The following is a 23,328-nucleotide window of genomic DNA, read 5'->3' on the forward strand; positions in this document are numbered from 1 at the left end:
CCCCACAAAAATTGGTAGCAAGTGCAGGGAATAAATTTTCTACTTGTATCAACTCCTTTTTACACATTCTCATAACTACCCATAACTACCCACCTTTCTCACAGGAATCCTATTTTTACTTTCTAATATGAAAATTACCGTTCCCCTGGGCGTGTTTTTTTCCTAGCTCTTTCAGTTAACTGCCCAATTTCTGGATCTGTCCTTTCTTATATTTTTAAGAATGTTTGGAGATATAAAATTTCCTCGGAGGACTACTGTGGCTACGTCTCAAAATTTTTGGTATGTTGTTTCATTGCTGTCATCATCTTTAATAAAAGTATCTATTGTTTCTCCAGTTTGTGATTTGCCTCAGCCCTTCTTAGGGATGAAATTATTTCTCCAGTCATCTCTGAAGCAGGTGTATGACGGCAAGTAATCACTACTACTACCACCACCACTACCACTACTCCTTCTACTAATGGTTAACATTTACACAGCGCTCACTGTGTGCCAGGCATCGTGGTAAGCTTTAGAATTACTATCTCTTCTGATCCCCTCACCACCCTGGGAGACCGATGCTGTCATTAACCCCAGTTTACAGAGGAAGAAACGGATGTAAACAAAGGTGAAGTGATCTGCCCAGGGTCACTCGGCTGGATTTGAACCCGGGTCTTCCTGACTCCAAGCTCGGCGCTCCATCGGAGCTCGGCTGCACCCGTCGGCTCAGCACCGTCACTCAGGGGCAGCCCCCCAGGTCGCGCCTCGGGGCCCCGGGGAGGGGAGAGGCAGCGAAGAGCAGAGCTTTAGGTGACCCCCGAGGAGGGGGGCTCCTTCCCTCTCCTCCACCCCACCCCCCTTTACAAATGGGGAAACTGAGGCTCGCAGGGATGAGTGTCCTAGGCCGCACAGCTGATCGGCGTCAGAGTTGGGATTTCAACCCAGATCTTCCAGACTCCCAGACCAGCCTCCGTCCCCTCCGCCCAGCAGGGCCACCCCGAGAGCCCGCAGTAGCTACCTAACGGCTGCTTTCTCTTCCAGCTTGAGAGGCAAATGGAGCCCAGCATGGTCCAAGTCCCGACGAGATAGACTAAGGACATCCGCCGGTACCAAATGGAGGGCGACAGCTCCAACATGACGCCACCCCAGCAGGGAAGCCTCCCCGCTGCCGGCTTCGGACGACAACCGAGCGCCCTAGGCCCTAGCCGGCGCGGCAGCCACGACGCAGGCGCGTCAGCGTCACGCCTTCCTAATTGGCGGAACTCCCGGCCAATGAACACCTTCGGAACGCTTGAAATTCCGTTGCATCTTGGGAAATGTAATCAGCTAACAGAAATCTCTAAGACCAAAAGACATTTCCCAACAGGTGAGTGGTCAAATATTATGAATAAACAGTTCTCAAAAGAATTGCAACCTATTAACAGTTTTATGAAAGAATAATCCAAATCACTAATAATATAAGAAGTGCGAGTAGAAGCTGGAGGCTTCACCTAGCAATTGGCCAAGATGACAAAAGAAGGCAATAGTCAATGTTGAAAGGGTGTGGGAATTAGGTAATTAATACATTTCTAAAGCTGTTTTTTTTTTCACCTTATACTGTCAGTGTTTAAATACCCAAAGAATATCTCCATCTTTACCTACTTCCAGGCTATATCTCCCTGATGCCACAACACCATTAAAATTAACAAAATACAATCAATATGGTAAATCTTCCACCAAAATATTTTGTAATGCCTCATGAAGTACAGTGTAATATATGCTTTAGGAGCTTAAGTGTCACTGCTCCCCTCCATTAGCACAGATAATAAATAGTTGACAGTACATGTGTGTCAAGATAAGCTGACAAGTCTAAAGAGAGTCTACATTTCTTTTTTTTTTCCCAAGGCTAATCATTGTGTGTATTCAAAGTCAGTATGACATCTTGCCTTCAATGGAGTCATTGATGTCCCAAAGTACTACTTTTTTTTGGTAAGAATTCTTTTTTTCCTTTTTTTATTAATTTATTTTGATTTATCAACAATCACTTCCATAAGCTTTTGAGTTTTAAATTTTTCTCTCCCTTTCTCCTTCCCTCCCCAAGATGGCTCGACATTTGATATAGGCTATACACATACATTCCTATTAAACATATTTTCACATTAGTGATGTTGTAAAGAAGAATTAGAACCAATAGAAGGAACCATCAGAAAGAGGAAACTAAACAAAACAGAAGAAAAAAATAGCAAATGAAGCTTTTTTTTTTAACATAATCATGTTAGAAAGCAATCTGGAATTATGCAAATAAAGTGGCTTAAACAGCAATATTCTTTGACATCAAGATTCAATTGATTGGCATGTATTCCAAGGAGGTCATTGATATAAAGAAAGGCCTCATATATACAAAATATAACAGCTTTTGTGATAATGGTAAACAATTGGGAACCCGGGGGATACCCATCAGGAGGGAATGGTTGAACATATGAATATGTTGGAATACTACTGTTGTAAGATATGATGGAGATGATTTCAGAAAAACCCAGGAAAGATTTATATGAACTGATGCAGAGTGAAGTAAGCAGAACCAAGAGAATAATTTACACAGTAACAGTAACAATATTGTAAAGATAATCAATTGTGAAAGATTTAATAACTGATTAGTAGTGATACACAATGCCAAAGGACTCATAATGAAAAATGCTATCCACTTCCAGATAGAGAACTGATGGATTTGGAGTGTAGATTGCAGCATTTTTTAATCTTTTTCTTGATTTTTTTTTTCCAGAACATGGTTAATGTGTTATTTTGCATGACTTCATATGTGTAATGGTATTTGTATTTCTTGCCTTCTCAGTAGGTGGAGGAGGAAGTAAAGTGAGTGAGAGAATTTGGAAATGAAAAAAAAATAGAATAAAATAAAAAATAAATAAATTTTTAAAAAATATATGATAGAATGTTCCAAATCACTAATAATGTTAGAAATGCAAATAAAAACAACTCTGAAGTTTTGCCTCATACCTAGCAAATTGGCTGAGATAATGAAAGAAGGCAATAGTCAATGTTGGAAGGGTTATGGAAAGATGGAAAAGCAATTTGGAATTATGCAAAAAAAGTGGCTAAATCATCAATCCTTTGACCTAGAGATTCCATTGATAGGCATGTATCCCAAGGTGGTCATTGATAAAAAGAAAGTCCAATATACACAAAATATTTATAGCAGCAATTTTGTGGTTGCAAAGAATTGAAAACAAAGTAAATATCCATCAATTGGGGAATCAAAATATGGCACATAAATACAGTATAATGGAATATTATTGTGCTGTAGGAAACAATATGATGAATACAGAGAATTATGGACTTACATGAACTATAAAAGTTCAAAGTGAGGTAAATAAGGCCAAGAAAGCAATATACAGAATGACTTTTGTTGTTGTTGTTCAGTCATGCTGACTCTTTGTGACCCCAGTTGGGGTTTTCTTGGCAAAGATACTGGAGTGGTTTGCCATTTCTCCAGCTCATTTTACATATGAAGAACTGAGGCAAAGAGAGTTAAGTGACTTGCCCAGGGTCACACAGCTAGTAAGTGTCTTGAGGACATATTTAAACTCAGGAAGACAAGTCTTCCTGACTCTTGTCCCTGCAGTCTAGCCAGACTTATGGAAAGAAAAGTAGAATGAAATCCAAGAACTGCAGCAAATGAGAGCGCAATGATTTACAAGGTAGGAGAGCAGATTGGGTTTGGGAGATGTTCTGCTCAGCTTCAGAGGAATGGTTTGGTGGTTAAGATAAAATAAACAAACTTAGAAGTGTTGTCCACAGTCAGCCATGGTGCCATCAGTGCCATTTTGACCTGTGGAGTCACCACCTTCCCACAGGAACCCAGGAAGGATTCCTTTAAGGCAGGATCTCTTGTATCCAAATCCTCTCCCTGCAGGGCTCCTTATCCATAGGATTAGCCATGGCTTTGGATAGTTGAGTTACAGTGGTAGGCAGCCACCAATGTCCAGTGGGCTCAGTGAAGCCAGGAGCACTCAGTTGCAGTGTCTGCAAAAGCTCAAGTGTATTTACCACCTTAACACTCCAAAGTTATACTTTATAATGAATACAAACAAGTTGTTCTGGAAAAAGCATTGGTTTGGGAGTAAGAACATCAGTCTTCTGATCCTGTCTTTGTCATTTACTGCCTGTGTCACCTTAGATAAGTCACTTCTGTTTCCTCATTTATAAAAGGTTTGCCTACATAATTCTTAGTATCCCAATTTCCAGCATCAAGGCTGGGGCAATTCAATTATCTCCCCACCTCTTCCCACAGAATATAAGGTCCTTAAGAGCAAAAACTGTTTCATTTAGGACTTTGTATTCCCATCACCTAGCACAGTGCCTGGCAAAGTGTTGATTTTTTTTTCAATCTTTTTTTAAACTAAAATTTTTTTTCAATCAAGAAAATCTATCTTCTCTTGTTCCTACCTCTCTCTCCCTACCATTAGAAGAGAGAACCTGGGGGTGCAGTGGATACAGCTCTGGCCTTGGAGTCAGGAAGCCCTGAATTCAAATATGACCTCAGACATTTACTAGCTGTGTGACCCTGGGCAAGTCATTTAACTCCGATTGCCTTAGCAGAGACAGAGAGAGAGAGAGACAGAGACAGAGAGAGAGAGACAGTGAGAGAGAGAGAACCTGTACAAATATGTATGGTCAAGCAAAACAAATTTCCACATTAACCACATTTAAAAAAAGTCTCAATCTGCACTTGAGTCAATCAACTATCAAGAAGCAGGCAGCATGTTTCATCACGAATCCTCTGGAATTAGGGTTGTTCATTACATTGATCAAAGATCAAGCTGTCTTTACAATATTGTTATTTTATGAATTGTTCTCTTTGAATCAGTTCATATAAATTTCCCCAGTTTTCTCATTGTGATTGGTTGAAACAAACAGATGACATTTATTATGTAATGTTTTCTAGCTTAAAACATACTTTACATCCATTCTCTCATTTGATACTCACAATGACTCTTTGAGATAGGTAGTGCAAATATCTTCAATTGAACAATGATAAAACTGAAGCATAGAGAGGCTGGCAAGTGGCAAAGCTGGAATTCAAACTCATCTTCTGTCTCTAAACCGAGTACAGTTATTCCTTCCAAATCTCAACTTTCCCCATTTCAATATATCTTGGGTTGGCATAAGAAATTAAAGGAGAAATTTTCGGGGAGTTTTGCGGAAGCCAAAGATGACACTATGAACAAATACTTAACCCAAATTTTACGAGGTACTATAAACACTCAACAAAAGAAAAAGAAAAAAATTTAGACTTCTCTGGTACAAAGGGAAGGCCAAAAAATTTTACACAGATTTTCCAGATCATGGGGGTACTGCGTCCCTAACCCCTGAGAAGTGGAAGGGATAACTGTATTCTCAAACAGTTGTGTGAGAGTCAAATAGAAATAGGATCATATGGTTTAAGGATAAGGATCATTGTGGATATTGACTTAGAAAACCACATACTAACATTATCTATGTTCTATGGCATTTTTGTTTCATTAAATATTTTCCAATTACATTTTAATCTAATTCCTGCCAAAATGAGGAGCAAGGTGGACTGCACATATAAAGACAGGAATGCTTAAGCAGGCAGGTTTGCTATTACCTTAACTTTGTCTCTATGCCTTCCCCCTACCCAGTCATCTATAAGGAAAAGTAAAAAGGGTTTTTGGCCCTGGAACTTCAGAACTCTTGGAAGTTATTAAGCAAGCAGGCCCTTCGTGGCTAAATATTTAAGGGTGGGACAAAGAATCTCCTCCTGCCTGGAGAAGACTGATCTTACTGACAACACCCAAAAGAGAACAAGACAGGTCTTCTTTAATGAGAAAAGCCAGGAAGCTGCCCCACCCCACCCCCCAGGCAATTAGGATCAAGTGACTTGCCCAGGGTCACACAACTAGTCTGAGGCCACATTTGAACTCAGGTCTTCCTGACTCCAGGCCTGACCCTCTATCCACTGTGCCACCTAGCTACACCTAGTTTTTTTTGTTTTGTTTTTTAGAGAAAGCTAGTAGTAGTAATGGCATTATTACTACTTAAAAATTGTCTGGTGGTCGATGTCAAAGAATGAAAAACACTTTTATCTGATGGCACATGACCATGACCACCATGCATCGCACTGACATTAGTCTTACCTCCAATAATCCAAAGACACTGTACCTCAGCCAAGATGCTCTATCTCCTGATTCTGGGCACCTTCCATGGCTGTCTCCCAGGCCTGGTCTTCTCTCCCTCCTCCTCTCTGCCTCCTGATTTCTTAAAGTCTCACTTTATGGCAGAAGCCCATCCAATGTCGTCCATTTTAGGGCCAAGGCAGCTACGGGGCACCACAGTGCATAGAGCTCTGGGCCTGGAGTCAGGAAGCCTTGATTAAATCCAGCCTCAGATACTCACTAGCTATGTGACCCTCAGCATGTCATTCAATCTCTGCCTAGATATTTCCTCATCTGTAAAATGGGAATAATAGCACTTCTCTCCCAGGGTTGTTGTTCGGATGAAATGAGACAAGAACTGTAAAGCACTTAGTAGTGCCTGGCACATGGGCCTTAATAAATGTTTCTTCCTTTCTTTCTTCCTTAGTGCCTATCCTCAGGTAAATAAATTAATTTATCCTGTATTTATCGCTGTCTCCTCCATTACACTATGACTCATTGAGAACAGGGACTATGGAGCTTTTTTTGGGGGGGGGGGATGGTTTGCCTTTCTTAGTGCTTAGTACACATAATAATGTGTGCAAATAATATGCCAATAATAGCTATTTTTAAATGCTTGAGGACTTAACTTAGAGATGTGTTCTGACTGCACTGGCCCCTCAAGTCACATTACTCTAATGTGACACAACTGGCATGCTTTCCCTCTGTTATCATTTAGAGCACAAATTAAGATGAAGCTCTGGAAGGATAAAGACAGAGACTGGAACTGTGATTTCACTACATAAGGCAGAGGTTGTCAAACTTGGGCCCTGTAGCATGCTGCCTGCAGGGATCCCGTTCTATCTTAGTGTGACGCCACTGGTGTAGGGAACTCCTCAGTGAAAAAACTGCCTCTCCCAATGCAGGCTGGCACCTTCTCTGCAATTTGTAATATGAGAGAGTTGCTGTCCAGGGCATTAAGTATCTTGGCCAGGGCCACACAAGCCAAAAAGTTTCCCAAGTGGTACTTGACCCCACTTCTTCTAGGTTCTGGGGCCAGCTCTCTATACACAACAATGCATTGTCTCTCCAAGAAGTGTAACATGGGTAAATTCTTTGAACAAAACAACAGGAACTAAGGTTTTCTATAACACCTTTTTAGCTAGTACTCTCCCCATCCAGTTTATTTTCTTCATGGCCATTATTCCTTCATCTGAGGGAGCTTCAAAAAGTTTCCCATAGTTTATACAGACTATTATAATGTTAGGATAAAGAAAGCTGATAAAGATCTATTAATTCCAAAACATCAATGAAGTACATTATAGTTCAAGAAAAAGATAGAACAAAATAAAAAGAGTACAAATAAATTAAAAATCAAAAGAACTATGTAAAAAAACTGCTTTTGAATGTATGGAGTACATGACAACATTTTAAAATCTTACAATGAAGTAAAAGGAAGGTAGTAAATGTTTCAAATAGCTATGAACATAGTCTAGTTATTGTCTTCTTTCTTGAACATTCCTGCTACTTTCTCAATTTAGGAGGCACTTGACACTGCCAACTTTTTCAAATGATCCATGAACACTTGTAGACTAACATCATCTGTTAATATTGGAGCTCCAGATTCCTGAAAACCAAAAAATAAAGATATTTTAGGTTGCTGTTTTGTTGGGGTTTTTTTAAATAAAAGATTATAAATTATGAGGAGATTACAGGGGAAAAAAAAGAAATTACCTTGTCAAACACACAACTCAGTATAAGGTCTAAATGGATTATTTTGCAAAGGCATGAGAATTCCATGTCCAAACCTTTCCCTTTCTCTTCTGGTACCCAACTTTCTACATAAACAGTAGATAAACAGCTTCCTGTTTCCCCAAGAAAATTCAGATTATCCAATTTAATCCAATTCAATTCAACAAGTATTTACTAAGTATCTGTTTGCAGAACACTACGCTAGGCATAACTCAAAGAAAGCTTACACAAGACATGGTTCCCTGCTCTCATAGATCTTACAGTCTGGCAGGGTGACAGAACAGATACATACAAAAGCTATAATATAAAGTATCACATAAGTGAAATACAGAAGCAAAAAACAAAATACTATTATGTGAGAGCCGTAGAAATAAGGTCATTACTATGGATAAATGATCTGAGAAATTAATGTTGAGATGGCATCTGAGCTGGGCTTTAAAAGACATAGGAATTCAGCTGGTAGAGAGGGGAAGGATGATGAGATTAAGCTTCAGAACAGCCTGAGCAAAGACAAAGGAAAGGGTAGGATGTACTTAAATACAGAGTATATAGAGGAGAGCAGTGTGACATAAGGCTATAAAGACACAAGTGGTGCCAGATTCTGAAGGCCTCTGAAGGCCAGGAAAGAGAATGTGAATTTAGACAATAGGGAGTGCCTGGAGATTCAAGATCAGAGACATGATTAATGATATGATAGTCAACACCAGCTACCCTCCCTCCTTCCTCAGAATCACCACCTGTTCTCTCCTTTCACCTTCTGGTTTCAGAAGAGGTCACCCTACTCCTCACAAATGCTAATCCTTCTCTTTACCCTTAATGCCAGTCCTTCCGGCTTTCCTTCTTATAGATTTTCCTCTAGCAATCATGTCACCACCCTACCCCACCTTGTTATAAGAATCTTCCATCCCTCCCTGTCAAATGGCTCCTTCTCATTTACCTACAGAAACACTCGGGTCATTCAAATCATAAAACTATCTTGCCTGGATCCTTGAATCCCATCTCACTCTTTCCTTTCCTGCTAAACTTCCTGAAAAAAGTTGTCTACATCCAATACCTCTGCTTCCTCACAAAGTAATTCTTTTCTCTTTGCAGATGTGGTCAGCGTCAACATTCTACTGACAATGCTCTCTCAAAGGCCAATGGCACCCTCATTTTTTCAGTCTCCATCCTCTTTGACTTATCTGCAACCTGTTACACTAATCACTATTCCCCTCCCCCTATTGTATAACCTCTCCGTTCTGGACTCTCCTCATTCTCTAGATTCTTCATCTTTCCCCACCTCTCACATAGGTGTTTCTTAAGGGTTTAGTCTTAGTTATCTTTATTCTTTCTTCCTGAGCAATTTTACTAATTCCTACAGCTTCAACTGTGCAGATTACTCCCAAATTACTATCTTTGGCACTGATATCTCTTCTAAGCTCCCAGACCTGCTGCCTATACCACCTCTCTAGTTGAATTCATCAGTTTAACAAATGCTCATCAAAAATCCATTGCGTGTAAAGCACTGTACCAGCTGCTAAGGATACAAAAGCAAAGGCCTCTACTCTAAAGGAGTTAACATTCTACTGGGGGAATGTAACATTTACATAAGTAAATACAAAGTCTGCACAAAGATGAATGCCCCATCAGAAGCTTAAACTCAACATATTTCCTAATTCAACTTATCTTTCCCTCTCAACCTGCTCTTTTGTGGGTGGCACCAATGTTCACCCTAACTCCTGTGCTTAAAACCTCAGCATTATCTTTTGATTCTTTCCTTTCCCTTAACTCTCACATTCAACCAGTTACCAAGGCTGCTTATTATTATTCTACCTCTACAATTTCTTATTTCTATCCCTTCTATATCCTCACTCCTGGCTTCTTATTATTGATATTATTATTATTCTACCTCTACAATTTCTCATTTATATTCCCTCTATATCCCCACTCTCTTCCACCTCTTTATAACCGGGTTCTCTTTTTTTTTTTTTTTTTTTTTTTTTAGGCAACTGGGGTTAAGTGACTTGCCCAGGGTCACACAGCTGGTAAGTGTCAAGTGTTTGGTCTGAGACAGATTTGAACTCAGGTTCAATCACTACCTAGTTGCCCTAACAGGGCTTTTATTACCACCTGCCTAGATTACCACCATAATTTCCTAACAGGTCTTCTTGTCTTCTACTCCTATTATCTTCAAATATATCCTTCAACACTGTTGCCCAGGGGGCAGCTAGGTGACACAGTGGATAAAGCACTGGCCCTGGAGTCAGGAAGACCCTGAGTTCAAATCTGGCCCCAGACACATAACTGGGCAAATCACTTAACCCCAACTGCCTCATCAAAAAAAAAAAATTAATTAAAAAAAAAGAAAAAACCACTGCTGCCCAACTATCACTAGGGTCCTCAAAAATCTCCACTGAAGAGCAAAGTTCCAATTCATTTGCTTGGTTATTCAAGGATCCCCTGACATCAGCCTCTCTTCCTATCATATTACTATCCTCCACCCATTTTGGTGCTCTAGCCAAACTGGACTGACTAAATATATCTCCTCACTCTATTCCCCATGCTTAGAATGTCCTTCTCTTTATTTATCTGCTGAATTCCTACTCATCCTTTAAAGTTCAACTCAAATGCTACCTCCTCCACAAAAGTCTTGTTTCACCTAGGATCTCACAAATCACTCTGTACTAAAACTTGAAAACTACAATACACACTATTCCAATGCTATTAACGCTCTCCTCCAGCTTCATAACTGGGGAGACCATATCTTAGCTAAACTTTGCATCTTCTCCAGCACTCTTGGCACACTGCCCTGCAAATAACAGACTCTAAATGTATGACGAATGAAAGAAAATTCATCAGATTAATGCCTACTGATTAGTCAACAGCATTTATTGAACACATTGTGTACAAAAAAAAAAAAACATACTAGATGCTGGAGCCACAAACATTAAGCAGAACATACAGTTCCCAATCTGAGTTCACATTCACTTCCACATTTTTAAGTCTCAAGAAGATAACAATTGCATCTTCATGTGATTCTCTCCCTTTTAGTACTTATCCCCCCAAATACAATTTTGATCATTATCAAAGAAATTTAAAATTAAAAGAGACATCTCTTCCACAGCTGCTTCATTTGCTTCTAACCTGTTTACAGGATAACCTAAATATGACTAAGAAACTTTTCAAAATAATTTACAAAAAATAATTCCAAACCAGATTTTCTTAGATAATTTCAGTGACTTCTGGGCAGATATGAATTTATAAATATCAGCTCTATTAATGTAAACTTATTTTAGAGAAAATAATTATTTTATGATTAAAGAAATTTTGTGCTGAGCCTACATATCTACAGTGAAGGCCCAGTACATCATAATAGAATTGAATTTAGCATAATACTATAGTGTGTGGGTATGTGGGTGTGTGGGTGGGTGTGGGTGTGGGTATGTGTGCGCGCGCGTGTGTTCAGGGAGAGAAGAGAGAGACAGATATTTTCACTTAAAGCAAAATCACTAATCACACTTAATCGTTTTAGTTAAAATAATGTTAAGTGCTATAGTGGAGATGATAACCTGATAATGATATTATTGTGAAAATGTTAGTTTAGCCAATGTTATAACTGGGGGCATGCCTAGACAGTCTCTTGATGAATCCTTAACAATTTAGTAAGGAAAATAGTACAAGTAGGTGATATTACTCCTATTGTACTAATGAGAAAATAGATCCACAGAGGTTAAATGACTTGACCAAAGTAATGCAATATGTTAATGTGCTTGAAATTAATGGGAGAAAATATTCATTGGTGGTGGTGCTGGAGAATGCAAGGAAGGGTGGAAGGAAGGGGTGGAAGGGGTGGTGGTGATGGAATGGGAGAGGGAGGCCTAGTCTTGCCATAATTTTGGAAATCTAGTTCCTTACCTGTCCCCAAGCATACAAATTATTGTGTGTCTGAGATGGATTCACTTTGGACAAGAGGAACCGAGCCTTAAAAATATAAAAGTACATTATTTAATGATTATAAATTCTATTTATATATTAATAACATCTGATATTAAAGTTTACAAAGTACTTTTCTCATTACAACTATGTGACATAACTACAATAAACATTATTACCTTCATTTGACATGAGGAAACTGAGGCCAAGAGTTACTTTTCTGAGGTTGCGAAATTAGTAAGTAGAACTGAAGGTTCTTTAACTCCATAAGCAGTGGTTCCTTAGATTAAGTTAATCATCAAATACCTCATTTTTTTAGCTGTAATTTTCCCTGCTAAAGAAGCTGTTTCCTTAATCAGTAACAGTAATAACCAAAACAAAAACAACAATAACTTACACTTGTATGGTACTTTCTAGTTTAAAAAGTCCTTTCCATACATTACTTCATTGAAGCCGTACAACATCCTTGGGATTTAGTTTATATAACAATTATTCCCAATTTACTTATGAAAAAAGTAAGGCCCATAAAAGGTGAAGTGACTTAACCATGACAACATATTCAGTGTCAAAACTAAGAGACTAAGGGTCTAAGAGATATTTTTACTAAATCCAATTTTCTTCCAAATATTTTATTTTGCAAAATATTTCTCTATTTTTAAATCAACTTTTTTCATTATAGCATTATAGCTATAATTTTTTTAAAGCTATTTGGCAAATTTACGTTAAAGGTCTTCGTTTCATCAGTGTGTATTTTCTCTACTGACATTTACTACAATACTTCTGTATCTTAAGAAATTGTCTTCAAGAGTTGCTGGGACCAAAAACAAATTTCTCAGACTTTTGCTAACCTAGTGATGAGTCTCTTTGAACTTACTTGACTACCTCCATGTTCAGTGTTGATGTATCTTGGCATCGGGAATCGAGTTTGCAGGATATCCTGGGCATCATCCAATGGAGCTTGTAGAAGATGCTTGAAATTTTCATACTCAGGCATGTCTTGATAGCCAGCTTTACGCCACTGGGCTATGGTCTACACCAAAAGAAAAACATTTTATGGTAAAACCTTAATGTCTTTTAAAACTTGATTTTCCATGAAATTTATCTGACATTCCAACAACAACAAAAATGAAATAAGGATTTATTCCAACCAGCAAAACTATAAGATAAGGAAATAAAGCTCTAAGGTGATGATAAAGCAGAAGAGATTAGATCCAAAGCATTCCACATCACGAAGGAGTTGATGATTACTATGTTTAAATCATAGAACAGTTTTTCCCTTGAAGATTCTGACATAATCACATATAACTTTAAAATTCACTAAGGTAAAATTCTAAGCTACAAGTCAGTACAGCACTTTTTAATCCCTGGAATTTCTAACTCCGTACCTTTGTTAACATGCTATAAACAAATATGAAACAAAACTCATTACATAATGTTCCTCCCCTCTCCATCATAATCAATTCCCTCTCCTGACCTTTTTTCCTGTCAAGCGTCTCCCACTTCGTAGAAATAAAGCCTAACATCATCTATGAGTACTCTACCTTCTTTTCCAATGCACTGAATCTGGTCACCAAACCTTGTTCAGAAAATCTATTGTGTCTATCCCTTATTTTCTTTTCCTACTACCACTCAAGCCACCTCGTTTAGTAACATAGTAGAAACATGCAAATAAATGAAGGCTACATGAAAGATACTGATTGGCTCAGTATGGGAAATTTTCAGTGTGGGTACTTCCTGCATAAATACAAAATAAAACCTACTGATGATTTTGTACCTAGAGAGACAGAGAGATTAAATGACTTGACCAAGATCATGTTTCTAATAAATGCCACAGGTGGGATATGAACCCATGTCTTCTTAAGTCCAGCACTCCAGCCATTATACCACATGGTCTCAGAGCAACACAGAAAATACTAGTTTAAAATACAATAATTACAAAGATTTTCACCATTTAAAAATTCACTAAAGATAAATCTAGGAGTTTGCTGAGAGGCAAACTTGACCATACGTACTATTCTGTGTCAACTTCCTTATACAGGTGCCATATATTTAACTTGGACTCCAGAAGTTCCTAGAAACCCATTGTTAGAAATGAGGTGACTGATAGGGCCTCATGACAATCAGACAGCAGCACAGCTCATAGAGCACTGGACTTGGATTCAGGAAGACCAGGGTTCAAATCATGCCTCAGATATATACTTAGCTGTCTGACCATGGACCTATCACCTGATCTCTCATTCTGTTTCTTCAACTACAAACTATAAAATAGAGATAATAATAGCACCTACCTCAAGGGATGTTAAAAGGATAAATGAAATAAGACAAGTAAAAGGCTTTGCAAATCTTAAAGCACTAAATAAGTTTTAACTATTATTAACTAATTGCTTCTACTTTAAATCCATCAGAAATGGCGGCTGAAGCTTCTAAGTTGGTGATAGCATCTTATTCAATCTCTTCCTCCATCTTATATGCTTCTTTGTCATAAGAACTCAGCAGTTGGGCACATCCCCCGCCCCAAACCATGATCCAATCTAAGGGGATACATTTCTTCAGGTCACGAATCAGCTAAAAAACTGAGTTACCCTATCCTGGATAATTGCACAAGCAGCAGTAGGAAAAGGGGCAAGGGAAGATGTAGAAAGAACCAAGGAAAATATAAATCCTGACTTTCTTGTGTCTTATTCATTTTCTAGTGCCCCAGAAAACCAACTATTTCTCTGATTTGGTGGGGATGGAGAGTGGGACTTTGAGGGGGTATCCAAGGCACAGAATGAAAAGAAGGGGAGGGAATAAGCATTTATATAGTTCCTACTATTGTGCCAAACACTGTGCTATGTACTTTACAAATATCACGTCAACTGATAGTCACAACAATCCTGGGAAGCAGATGCTATCATCATCCCCATTTTATAGATGAGGAAACTGAGGCACAGATGAAGTGACTTGCCCAATGTCACGTAGCTAGTAAGTATCTGCGGCTGGACATGAACTCAGGTCTTCCTGACTCCAGGTGCAGCGCTCCAGGCACTACGGTGCCTCAGGCATCCTCCAAAAGAGGAGAATCAATCAGTCACTTCTTTCAATAGGCTTCTAGAAACCTAAGCACGCCAAGAAAACAGCTCGGAGAACTTCAGAGTTGGGACCTCAGACACCATCTAGTCCAACCCATCCTCCAGAGGAATCCCCCACTCTCGAATACCTAGCAAACGGTCAGCTGGCCTCTGCCTAAAAACCTCTGCTGAAGGGCAACACCATCTCTAAAGGCATCGTCTTCCACTTTTGGATGGCTCTAATTGGGTTTTCTTTTTTTACATCAGGCCTAAATTTGCCTCTTTGCAACTTTAAATTACATCTCTGTATTCTGTCTCCAAGATTAGTTAATTTAGTTTGCATAGAAATCATGTTCCTTTAGAATTCTTTCCTTTTGCTTTTCTTCTGCCAAGTTTTCTTACACTTTACTATTTCTGTGTTCCAAATCTGTCACTGTTTTTCAGAGCTTCCAATTCTTTGTAAAGATTCTCCATTATTCATTCAATTTTTCCTATTCTGTTTATTGTAATTCTGCAATGAGACCTCTAATTTCTGAGTTAAATTCATTATTAATTTCTTCTCTTACTAGTTCCCTTTTGAATCATTCCTGGAATTCCTCGTTATTGTTCCATTATCTTAAAGGAGCCTACATGACTCTGTCTTTTATTAACAATACTGGTTCACATTTTTTCATATCGTGTTTTTTCAAATGTACTTAGTTTTTTATGAGATTTTACTTATTCTTCTTCCTAGTTTTAGGTTATTGTCTATTTACTTATCTGTTTGTATGCTAAATTTTTATTCGTGTATTCTATTTCCACTAACCTCCATATCTTCTTGTATTTCAGTCTTTTTATTACAGCTTCCTCACTCACTCCTCTGCCTCACTTCCCCTTTCAGTGGCACACAGACCCCTAAGGCTATGCTGCATGGTACCTTCAAATATGAGAGTCTAAAAGAACTGAGTTTCGGGCTTAAATAACATTGTATGAGAAGAATTGGCCCCAGCTGGGTTTCCAGTCCCTTTTCATCAGGCTAAATATAATGCCTCCTACTTGCCTATGGCTCTGAGCACCTCGCTACAGGGCACATTTTTAGTGTGACCCAATTCCTCCATCCCTTTTCTTCCTTTTCTTCATGTGGATGGGCAGAATCAGTGTCTGCTCTATCTTATGAGGTTCAAAGTAGAGTGTTGGGGCAGAAACACAGTCAGAGGAGATTGTTAATTCAGTACTACCTTATTGGGGGTTTCTATCTTCTTATCTTGTGTAATTAATCTAAATTTGGCACATAATTCCATTCTTTTGAGGTTAAGGAGCTGAAGAGGTTTGCAGAAAGTCATTATTCTGTCATCTGCTAATCAAGTGACTCAAACTGGCCTGCATGCTTTCCCCACATATTAGATTTTGTCTCACATCTCCATGCCTCTGCACAAACTTTTATATGTCTGGAATGTATCCCTTCTCACCTTCCCTTCTTGGAAGCCATACTGCCCTTCAAAGCCACTTCCTTCAGGAGGTCTTTCCTGATTCCTCCCATTGTCAATGTTCCCCATTCCCCTCTCTACAAGTCACTTTCAATTTACTTTGTATATATCTTTTTACTTCTATAAACATGTAACCTTCCAGTAAAATGCAAACTCCTTGAGGGTAAGAACTTTTTCATTTCTGGCTTGTACCCCCAATGCCTAGCACAAATACTTGGCATGTAGTAGGCAATTAATAAATACTCGTAGATTTTCTTCAAAAGACAGAGGCTGGAGCCACGGAAATAACTAGGACGATGAAGGAGATAACCGCTAGGTCACTGCAGGAAGCCTGAACCTCAGGGGAAGAGTCTGTAGATCACAGAAAAAAAGGGTTTTTTTTTTCCCTGAGGAGCTAGGGAATAGGCTATGATTACTGAGAAAGTGATGGAAAGGAAAGAATTGTAAGGTCCTTGTAGGCCTTATGACCAAGGAAGGGCTCATGGAGGGGCAGAGAAGTGACTGTTATAAGCCTAGGACTTTCTATCCAAAACAAATCTCTGAATTGAAACTGCTTTCTCCAAAACCTCGAAGAAACAGTCAACTGCCAAGTCCAATGGCCTGTTTTCAAGCCTCATCCTTCTTGATTTCTTTTTATTATGTGATACTGTTAACTGCCCAATTTTCTTACACCTTTCTGGTTCCTGTCTGGCCACTCCTCAGTCACCGTTGCTGGATCATCACCCTTGTCCCATTTCTTATGTGTCGATGTACTCCTTGGCCTATTATCTGACTTGGGCCCTCTTATATTCTCTTTCTACACTTACCCTTGGTGATCTCAACTTAGATGGGTTCAACTAACTGAACAGATAACTGAAACTAAGTAATACATAAGACAGCTAAAATTTACTAGGCCTCCACATTTACAAAGCTTGTAAATGACATAACATAAAAATGACTATTACTTGAGGCACAAACAACTTAGAGATATGAAAAAATGGTACCCTCTGAAAGTTGATCACATTATAAAGGTAACTGTTTCTATCCAATACTTACCAACATCATCATTATTATTCCAGTACTAACTGAAGTCTCAGAAATGTCCATAAAGAATAAATCAGGAGAATGACTATGTCACCTTACCTCACCAAGATAGATGACAATTTGGAAAAAGGTATCCATCAGTAGAATTCTGTCAGCTAAAATGCTGCTGCTGTCCAAAAGTACTGGCTGAGAAAAAGTGAGAAAAAAATAAAAATGGTGAAATTACTAGAAAACTTTATAAATGAAAATTTGTACTGTTTACTACATAACCACGGCTTTAATCTAGGCTCTGTGGATGATTATAAAACTAGATAACCACATTGATTTACATGACAGATCACTGCACTTTCTCTCAATTTATGTATTATGTTTTCTTCTTTCTGCTTGACAATTTTAAATTTCAACAACATGGATTACTATGCTAAATACGTTAAAAAAAAATAATCCCTGATCATCATGAAGGAAGAACAATAACAAACTGAGAAACCACTCCCAAGAACTCTCTGTTGTCTGCTGAAAACTGCTCTTGCTAGTGCTGTTCCAGCTCCAGCCAGTCTGTCAGTCAATAAACATTAATTACTTGCCTACTCTGTGACAGGCCTTGTAGCTGGGTACAAAGAAAGGATAAAACAAAGTCCCTGCTCTCAAGGAACACAGAGTCTGATGGGGAGAGACAACAAGCAAATAACTATGTACAGATAAACTATGTACAGGATCAGTTAGAGATAATCTATCAAGGAAAGGTATGAGCATTAAGAAAAGGAAAGGCTTCCTGTAGAAGGTGAGATTTTAGCTGAGACTAGAAGCAAGCCAGGGAAGTCAGAAGACAAAGATGAGAAGAAAGAGCATTCCAGGCATGAAGGACAGCCAGTGCCATGCCTGGAGTCAGAAGATGGGAGTATTTTGTTTGAAGAACAGCAAAGAGGCCAGTGTTACTGGATCAAAGAGTACGTGGGAGGAGCAATATGTAAGAAGGCTAAAAAATGGGGGTGTGGGTGGACTTGCAGGGGGACAAATTTTGAAAGGCTTTGAATGCCAAACAGAGGATTTGATATTTTATCCTAGAGGTGATAGGGAGTCATTGGAGTTACTGAATAGGTGGGTGACATGGCGAGACCTTCGGTTTAGGAAGATCCCTTTGATAGGTGAGTGGAGGAGGGACTGGAGTAGAGAGAAACTTGGGGCTGGGAGAAGAACCAGCAAGCTACTGTAAGAAGCCTAGCGTGAGATGATGAGGGCCTGCATCAGAGTGGTGACAATATCAGAGATGAAAAGAGAGTATGCAAGAAATATTATGAAGGTAAAATTAGTGGGCTTTGGAAACATTACTATCCATTACTAAGAACTACACTTCCTTTCATATATAGTTTGTTCACAGTATAAAGAAACCAATAGTAAGTCTCGGTGGAAATAAAATTTAGAAATTTACTGTAGAAAATATTTTTAAGCTGCTGTGAAGATGATGATTTAAAATGCCTTACCATATAATTAAGTTAACTGAAAAATCATCATGTAAGACAACTAAAAATAAATTTCATCAAGTCTTACCTCAGGTGGACCATGGAAAGAATAAGAATAAAGAATAGGCTGGATCATGATGAGAGACTGGGTCAAGTCTTGTCTGGCAAAATGATGCCGGTAATAAGATGATTCATCTGGACTGTTATTAAACACTTGAAGAAATGGAGATCTTCGAAGATGGAACATGAACTGCATATTCAAAGAAATATATCAAAACCTCATTATCCCAAGGCCAGATTTCCCTCAAATATCCAGAACAGAGATAAATTGGGGACAAGCCAAAAAAAATCTGCTGAGATGTAAATCTAGTGGTTGAGCCTATAAGGCTTATGAAAAAAGGCTCTCAAGTTGTTGCCATAACACTACTTAATAGGATATGTTATACGATTTCTCAGACCATAGCAGATTGGAACCTAAGACTGCTACAGATGACAGAGAAATGACAGTACAGAGGAAAGAGGAAGAAAAACTAGTGTATTATAAAAGTTGATAAATGTTTAAAATGATGACTGAGTCATAAAGAAAAGGCTACATTATAGTCAGCATATTCTTTTTGAAAAACCACAAAAGTGCTTTTAGCAAAAATTTTCATCAAGTAAATCTTTTTTATTGTAATTCTTTGGGAAAGGGTCAGCTTCAGTGACCTAGACACTTAGCTTCTGTAGAATTAACTCCCCACAGTATTGGATAAACCACTGAAGCACAATCCATAACTTTTATGAGATATTTATTCCTTACCTGAGGATACAAAGAAAATGAGTCAGACAATCTAAAAGAATTGGGGTCCTCTTTGTTATACTGTCCAAATTTCTGACACTGGTGGAAAAACATAAAAAAATACAAGTTAGTCTGACTGAAATAACAGTGATGACACTGAGATGATAACAGGGCTGCTCCTCCTCTTATTGTGCCCCCTTCTCTTCAATGTCACATGGGTCCTGTGGTATATTCTTGTTTTTCCCTACTTCTTCATGCCCATTTCTTTGTGACTGCCTTGTAACCTGGCTGCTGTCTCACCACTTTAATAAAGCTGTTCTCAATAACATCCTTCTTGATAAACCCTGATGAATTTCTTAATTTTCAAAATTCTTGATCTCCTACAACATGTTTTTTGTTTTTGTTTTTGTTTTTTTTTTTGGTGAGGCAATTGGGGTTAAGTGACTTACCCATGGTCACACAGCTAGTAAGTATTGAGTGTCTGAGGTCAAATTTGAACTCAGGTCCTCCTGACTCCAAGGCCAGAGCTCTATCCACTGCACCACCTAGCAATGTGTTCTTAATTAACCATCTCTATTTCTTGAAAAACTCCTCCATTGATCTCTATGAGCTGGCTCCTTTTGCTTACATTTTATAACTGAGTATTTTTCAAAATTTCATCTTTCTCCTGCTCTTCTTGCTTTGTGCTCTTCCAGCTCAGGAAGCTCTTTCTTATAAGAAAGCTATAATAATAATATAATAAGCTTATATTATAATATATATCATATCTGAATATAATCAATATAATATATATATCTGAATATATAATATATAATATTTTATATCTGAATATAACCAATATAACATATATAATAAGCTACAGCTTATTTGCCTGAAAGACATTTTCATCTAGCTCAATGGATAGAACACTGGGCCTAGAGTCTGAAAGATCTGAGTTCAAATCTAGTCTCAGACTCTTACTAGCTTACTAGCTGGCAAGTCACTTAACCTCTTTTAGTCTCAGTTTCCTCATTTGTAAAATGAGCATAACAACAGTACCTACTCTGCTGGATTGTTGGAAGGATCAAATGATAATATTTGTAAAGTGCTTAGCACAGAGCAGGCACTATATAAATGCTTATTCCCTTCCCCCTGCCTCTTTACTCCCCTTTTCTACCTCAAATTCAACAAGTCACAAACCAAGCTAATTACCTTTCCCCTAAAATTGGCACCCCTTTTCCCATCTCTCTCAATGATACCACTTTATTCGCATTCACCCAGGCTTCATAAACTTTTAAATAATTTCTTACTCTTCTTTTTTTAATCGTATATAATCAGCTACTAAACCATGACTTAAGTTGTTACTGATTGAGACTTACATTCTAACTATTGAAACTTACTGATTGAGACTTACTTATTGAGACCTGTTACTAATGTGACTTACTAACCCTAACCCTATTTTACTATTTTAATAATAAATACATATATATGTGTATATATATATATATACATATATATTTATATAAAATCTCAGAACTGAGATTCTGTGTCATTTCTGAACTTATCCGAACCAAAACTAAATTAAGCTGCAGAAAATAAGGTTGCTTCGCAACAGTTATTAATCCTGATTCTTTCTCTGAAAAATCTCTCAAATTCACCTCTCTCCCCATTTCCCTTATTACTCTAGTACAGGACTTTAGTATCACTGCCCTGGACTACTGCAATACCTTCTAATAGCTCTTACGTTGGCAGTCTCTGTCTCCTTCAAGTACTCCATAAACATAGGCTATTATTGTTATTATTTAATCCATCTTTCCCAGTATCACCAGATTTATCTTTTTATGCATAAACCTAGTCACATCATATCACATCACTCTTCTGTTTGAAACCCTTCAATGGTTTCCTACTGCCCTATCAAATAAAAGTTTGAATTCTTTAGACTAGTATTCATTGCTCTTCAAATCCAATGCCACACTACCTCTTCTAGCCCTAACTCTTACTATTTAAGGTCCTTACATATACTCTATACTTCAATCAAACAGGTATATTCTCTGACCTCATACACACTCCATACTTTCCTGCTCTTATCACTTTGCCCACAATGTTTCCAATACCAGGAATACTCTCCACCCACCTCCTTAAGTATTACATTCTTCCCATATCCTTCAAAGCACAAGTTAACCTGGATCCATAAATATTTTGAGAACTGTATTTCAATACTATTGGTCTTCTTTATACTACTACGTATTTTATGCATTTAAAAATATTTTTTGTGAGAAGTTCCCCATAGGTTTTGCCAGATTACCAAAGAGGTCTATGACACAAAAAAGGTTAAGACCCCTGCTGTAGAGCCCAACTCAAATGCTACCTCCTTCAGAAAGCCTTTTCTAATCACCATCAGGAAGACCATGGCCCCATCTTGGAATTCATCTAACTCGTCTGCAACTCTCTTATGTACTTAAAATGTACTTAAGAGTTATTTGTGCATGTTTTATATCCTCCACTAGACTATAAGCTTAATCAAGGTAGTGACTGCCTCTTCTCTCAACTGTCTATCTTCCCCTAGGATCTGAGAAGAGTACTCTATTCATAGCAGGCACCTAACATCTGTTCATTGAACGGAAGTGGAATATAAATTCCATTTTCATCACTTTTACTCTTCTGTTCAAGATCCTATAATGGTTTCCTTTTGTTTATTACATCAAGGCCTTCCCTGTCATAGGACCTGGGAGCACTCAACATACACTAGACATTCATTCAATACTCACTGAAAAATAATAACTTAGGTCTCTCTACCACTTTACAATTTATAAGACATTTTCTTGAATATTTTCAAGTCTGTTTTGCAGATCAGGAACCTGAGGCTCAGAGAGATTAAATGACTTGCTCAATATCACTAAACTGGTAAGAGCCAAAGACTTAACTATCTCTTGATTTCAAATTCACCAATCTGTTCACATTACCATGAGCCTCCAATAATAGATGAATTCCAATTTTATTTACTTCTAATTCAAAATTAGAAAGAAATAATATTATAGGACGTTTTATGTCTTAGGCATTTTTGGTTAACTCAAAACAAAATGAAGTTAAATTATTAGTATGTCTTTTTGGCACAAACACCAGCAAAATCAAGAAATAATCAAAACATAGCTTATCACACCTACCAGTCTGATTAGTTGTCTGTCTAGCCACCGGAGAACATCAGGTCCCTCTTCTGATTCAGCCCTGAACACTCCAAGCCGGGCCATCAATACTGCAGCAGCTTCTTGGTCAAAGGCAGCTTCTATATGCTGGAGCTGATTCTGTGCATCTGCCCAACTGATAATTCCAGAATTAATTTAATGCTATAGCTTAGACTCAAAATACATGTTGTCTTTTAACATTTTTTTTTCTTAAAAGCTGTCTTTTAGGAACTATGTCATATTATATCTTTGTATCTTCAGGAGCTGTTATAGTGCCTTGCACATAGGAAGCCCTTACTAAATATTGGTTAAATTTGAAATTTTTACCAGATTTATACATTATCAACTAACCATTGAAGATAATAACCATTACTTCTATTTTTCTAAAGGAAATATTATAGAAGTAACTTGTACAATATTCCAAAGAATTAACCTGTGGAAGCAAGATTAAAATACATGTCTCCAAAGTTCTAATGCTGTGTTCTATCCCCTAGACCAATATTACAAAGAAGTTAAAAACACTTAACAGCCCATCAGATTGTTTCAGTGGGTTGATTAAAAACACGCAATAAAATGGACGAGTGTTTTTTACTTCTTA

The 23,328-nt window shown here is 38.0% G+C and overlaps 1 protein-coding gene across 4 annotated transcripts in view; it reads right to left on the reverse strand.

Annotated features, from left to right (window-relative positions):
- Nucleotides 1-7,495: 7,495 nt before the first annotated feature.
- The window catches only part of SEC23B (Sec23 homolog B, coat complex II component), a 39,933-nt gene continuing 24,100 nt past the window's right edge, over nucleotides 7,496-23,328 (reverse strand). For all 4 annotated transcript variants that reach the window (XM_027840392.1, XM_027840394.1, XM_027840393.1 and 1 more), the window contains exons 14-20: nucleotides 22,713-22,866; nucleotides 19,591-19,668; nucleotides 18,880-19,041; nucleotides 17,431-17,517; nucleotides 12,667-12,822; nucleotides 11,775-11,840; nucleotides 7,496-7,755 (exon numbers count right to left, since the gene is read on the reverse strand). In XM_027840392.1, coding sequence (XP_027696193.1) covers nucleotides 7,666-7,755; nucleotides 11,775-11,840; nucleotides 12,667-12,822; nucleotides 17,431-17,517; nucleotides 18,880-19,041; nucleotides 19,591-19,668; nucleotides 22,713-22,866 — 793 coding nt within the window. In that variant the 3' untranslated portion in view covers nucleotides 7,496-7,665. The remainder of the gene's footprint in view (nucleotides 7,756-11,774; nucleotides 11,841-12,666; nucleotides 12,823-17,430; nucleotides 17,518-18,879; nucleotides 19,042-19,590; nucleotides 19,669-22,712; nucleotides 22,867-23,328) is intronic.

The sequence above is a fragment of the Vombatus ursinus genome, unplaced genomic scaffold (genome assembly GCF_900497805.2).
Source record: "Vombatus ursinus unplaced genomic scaffold, bare-nosed wombat genome assembly UNPS02014841.1, whole genome shotgun sequence".
NCBI lineage: Eukaryota > Metazoa > Chordata > Mammalia > Diprotodontia > Vombatidae > Vombatus > Vombatus ursinus.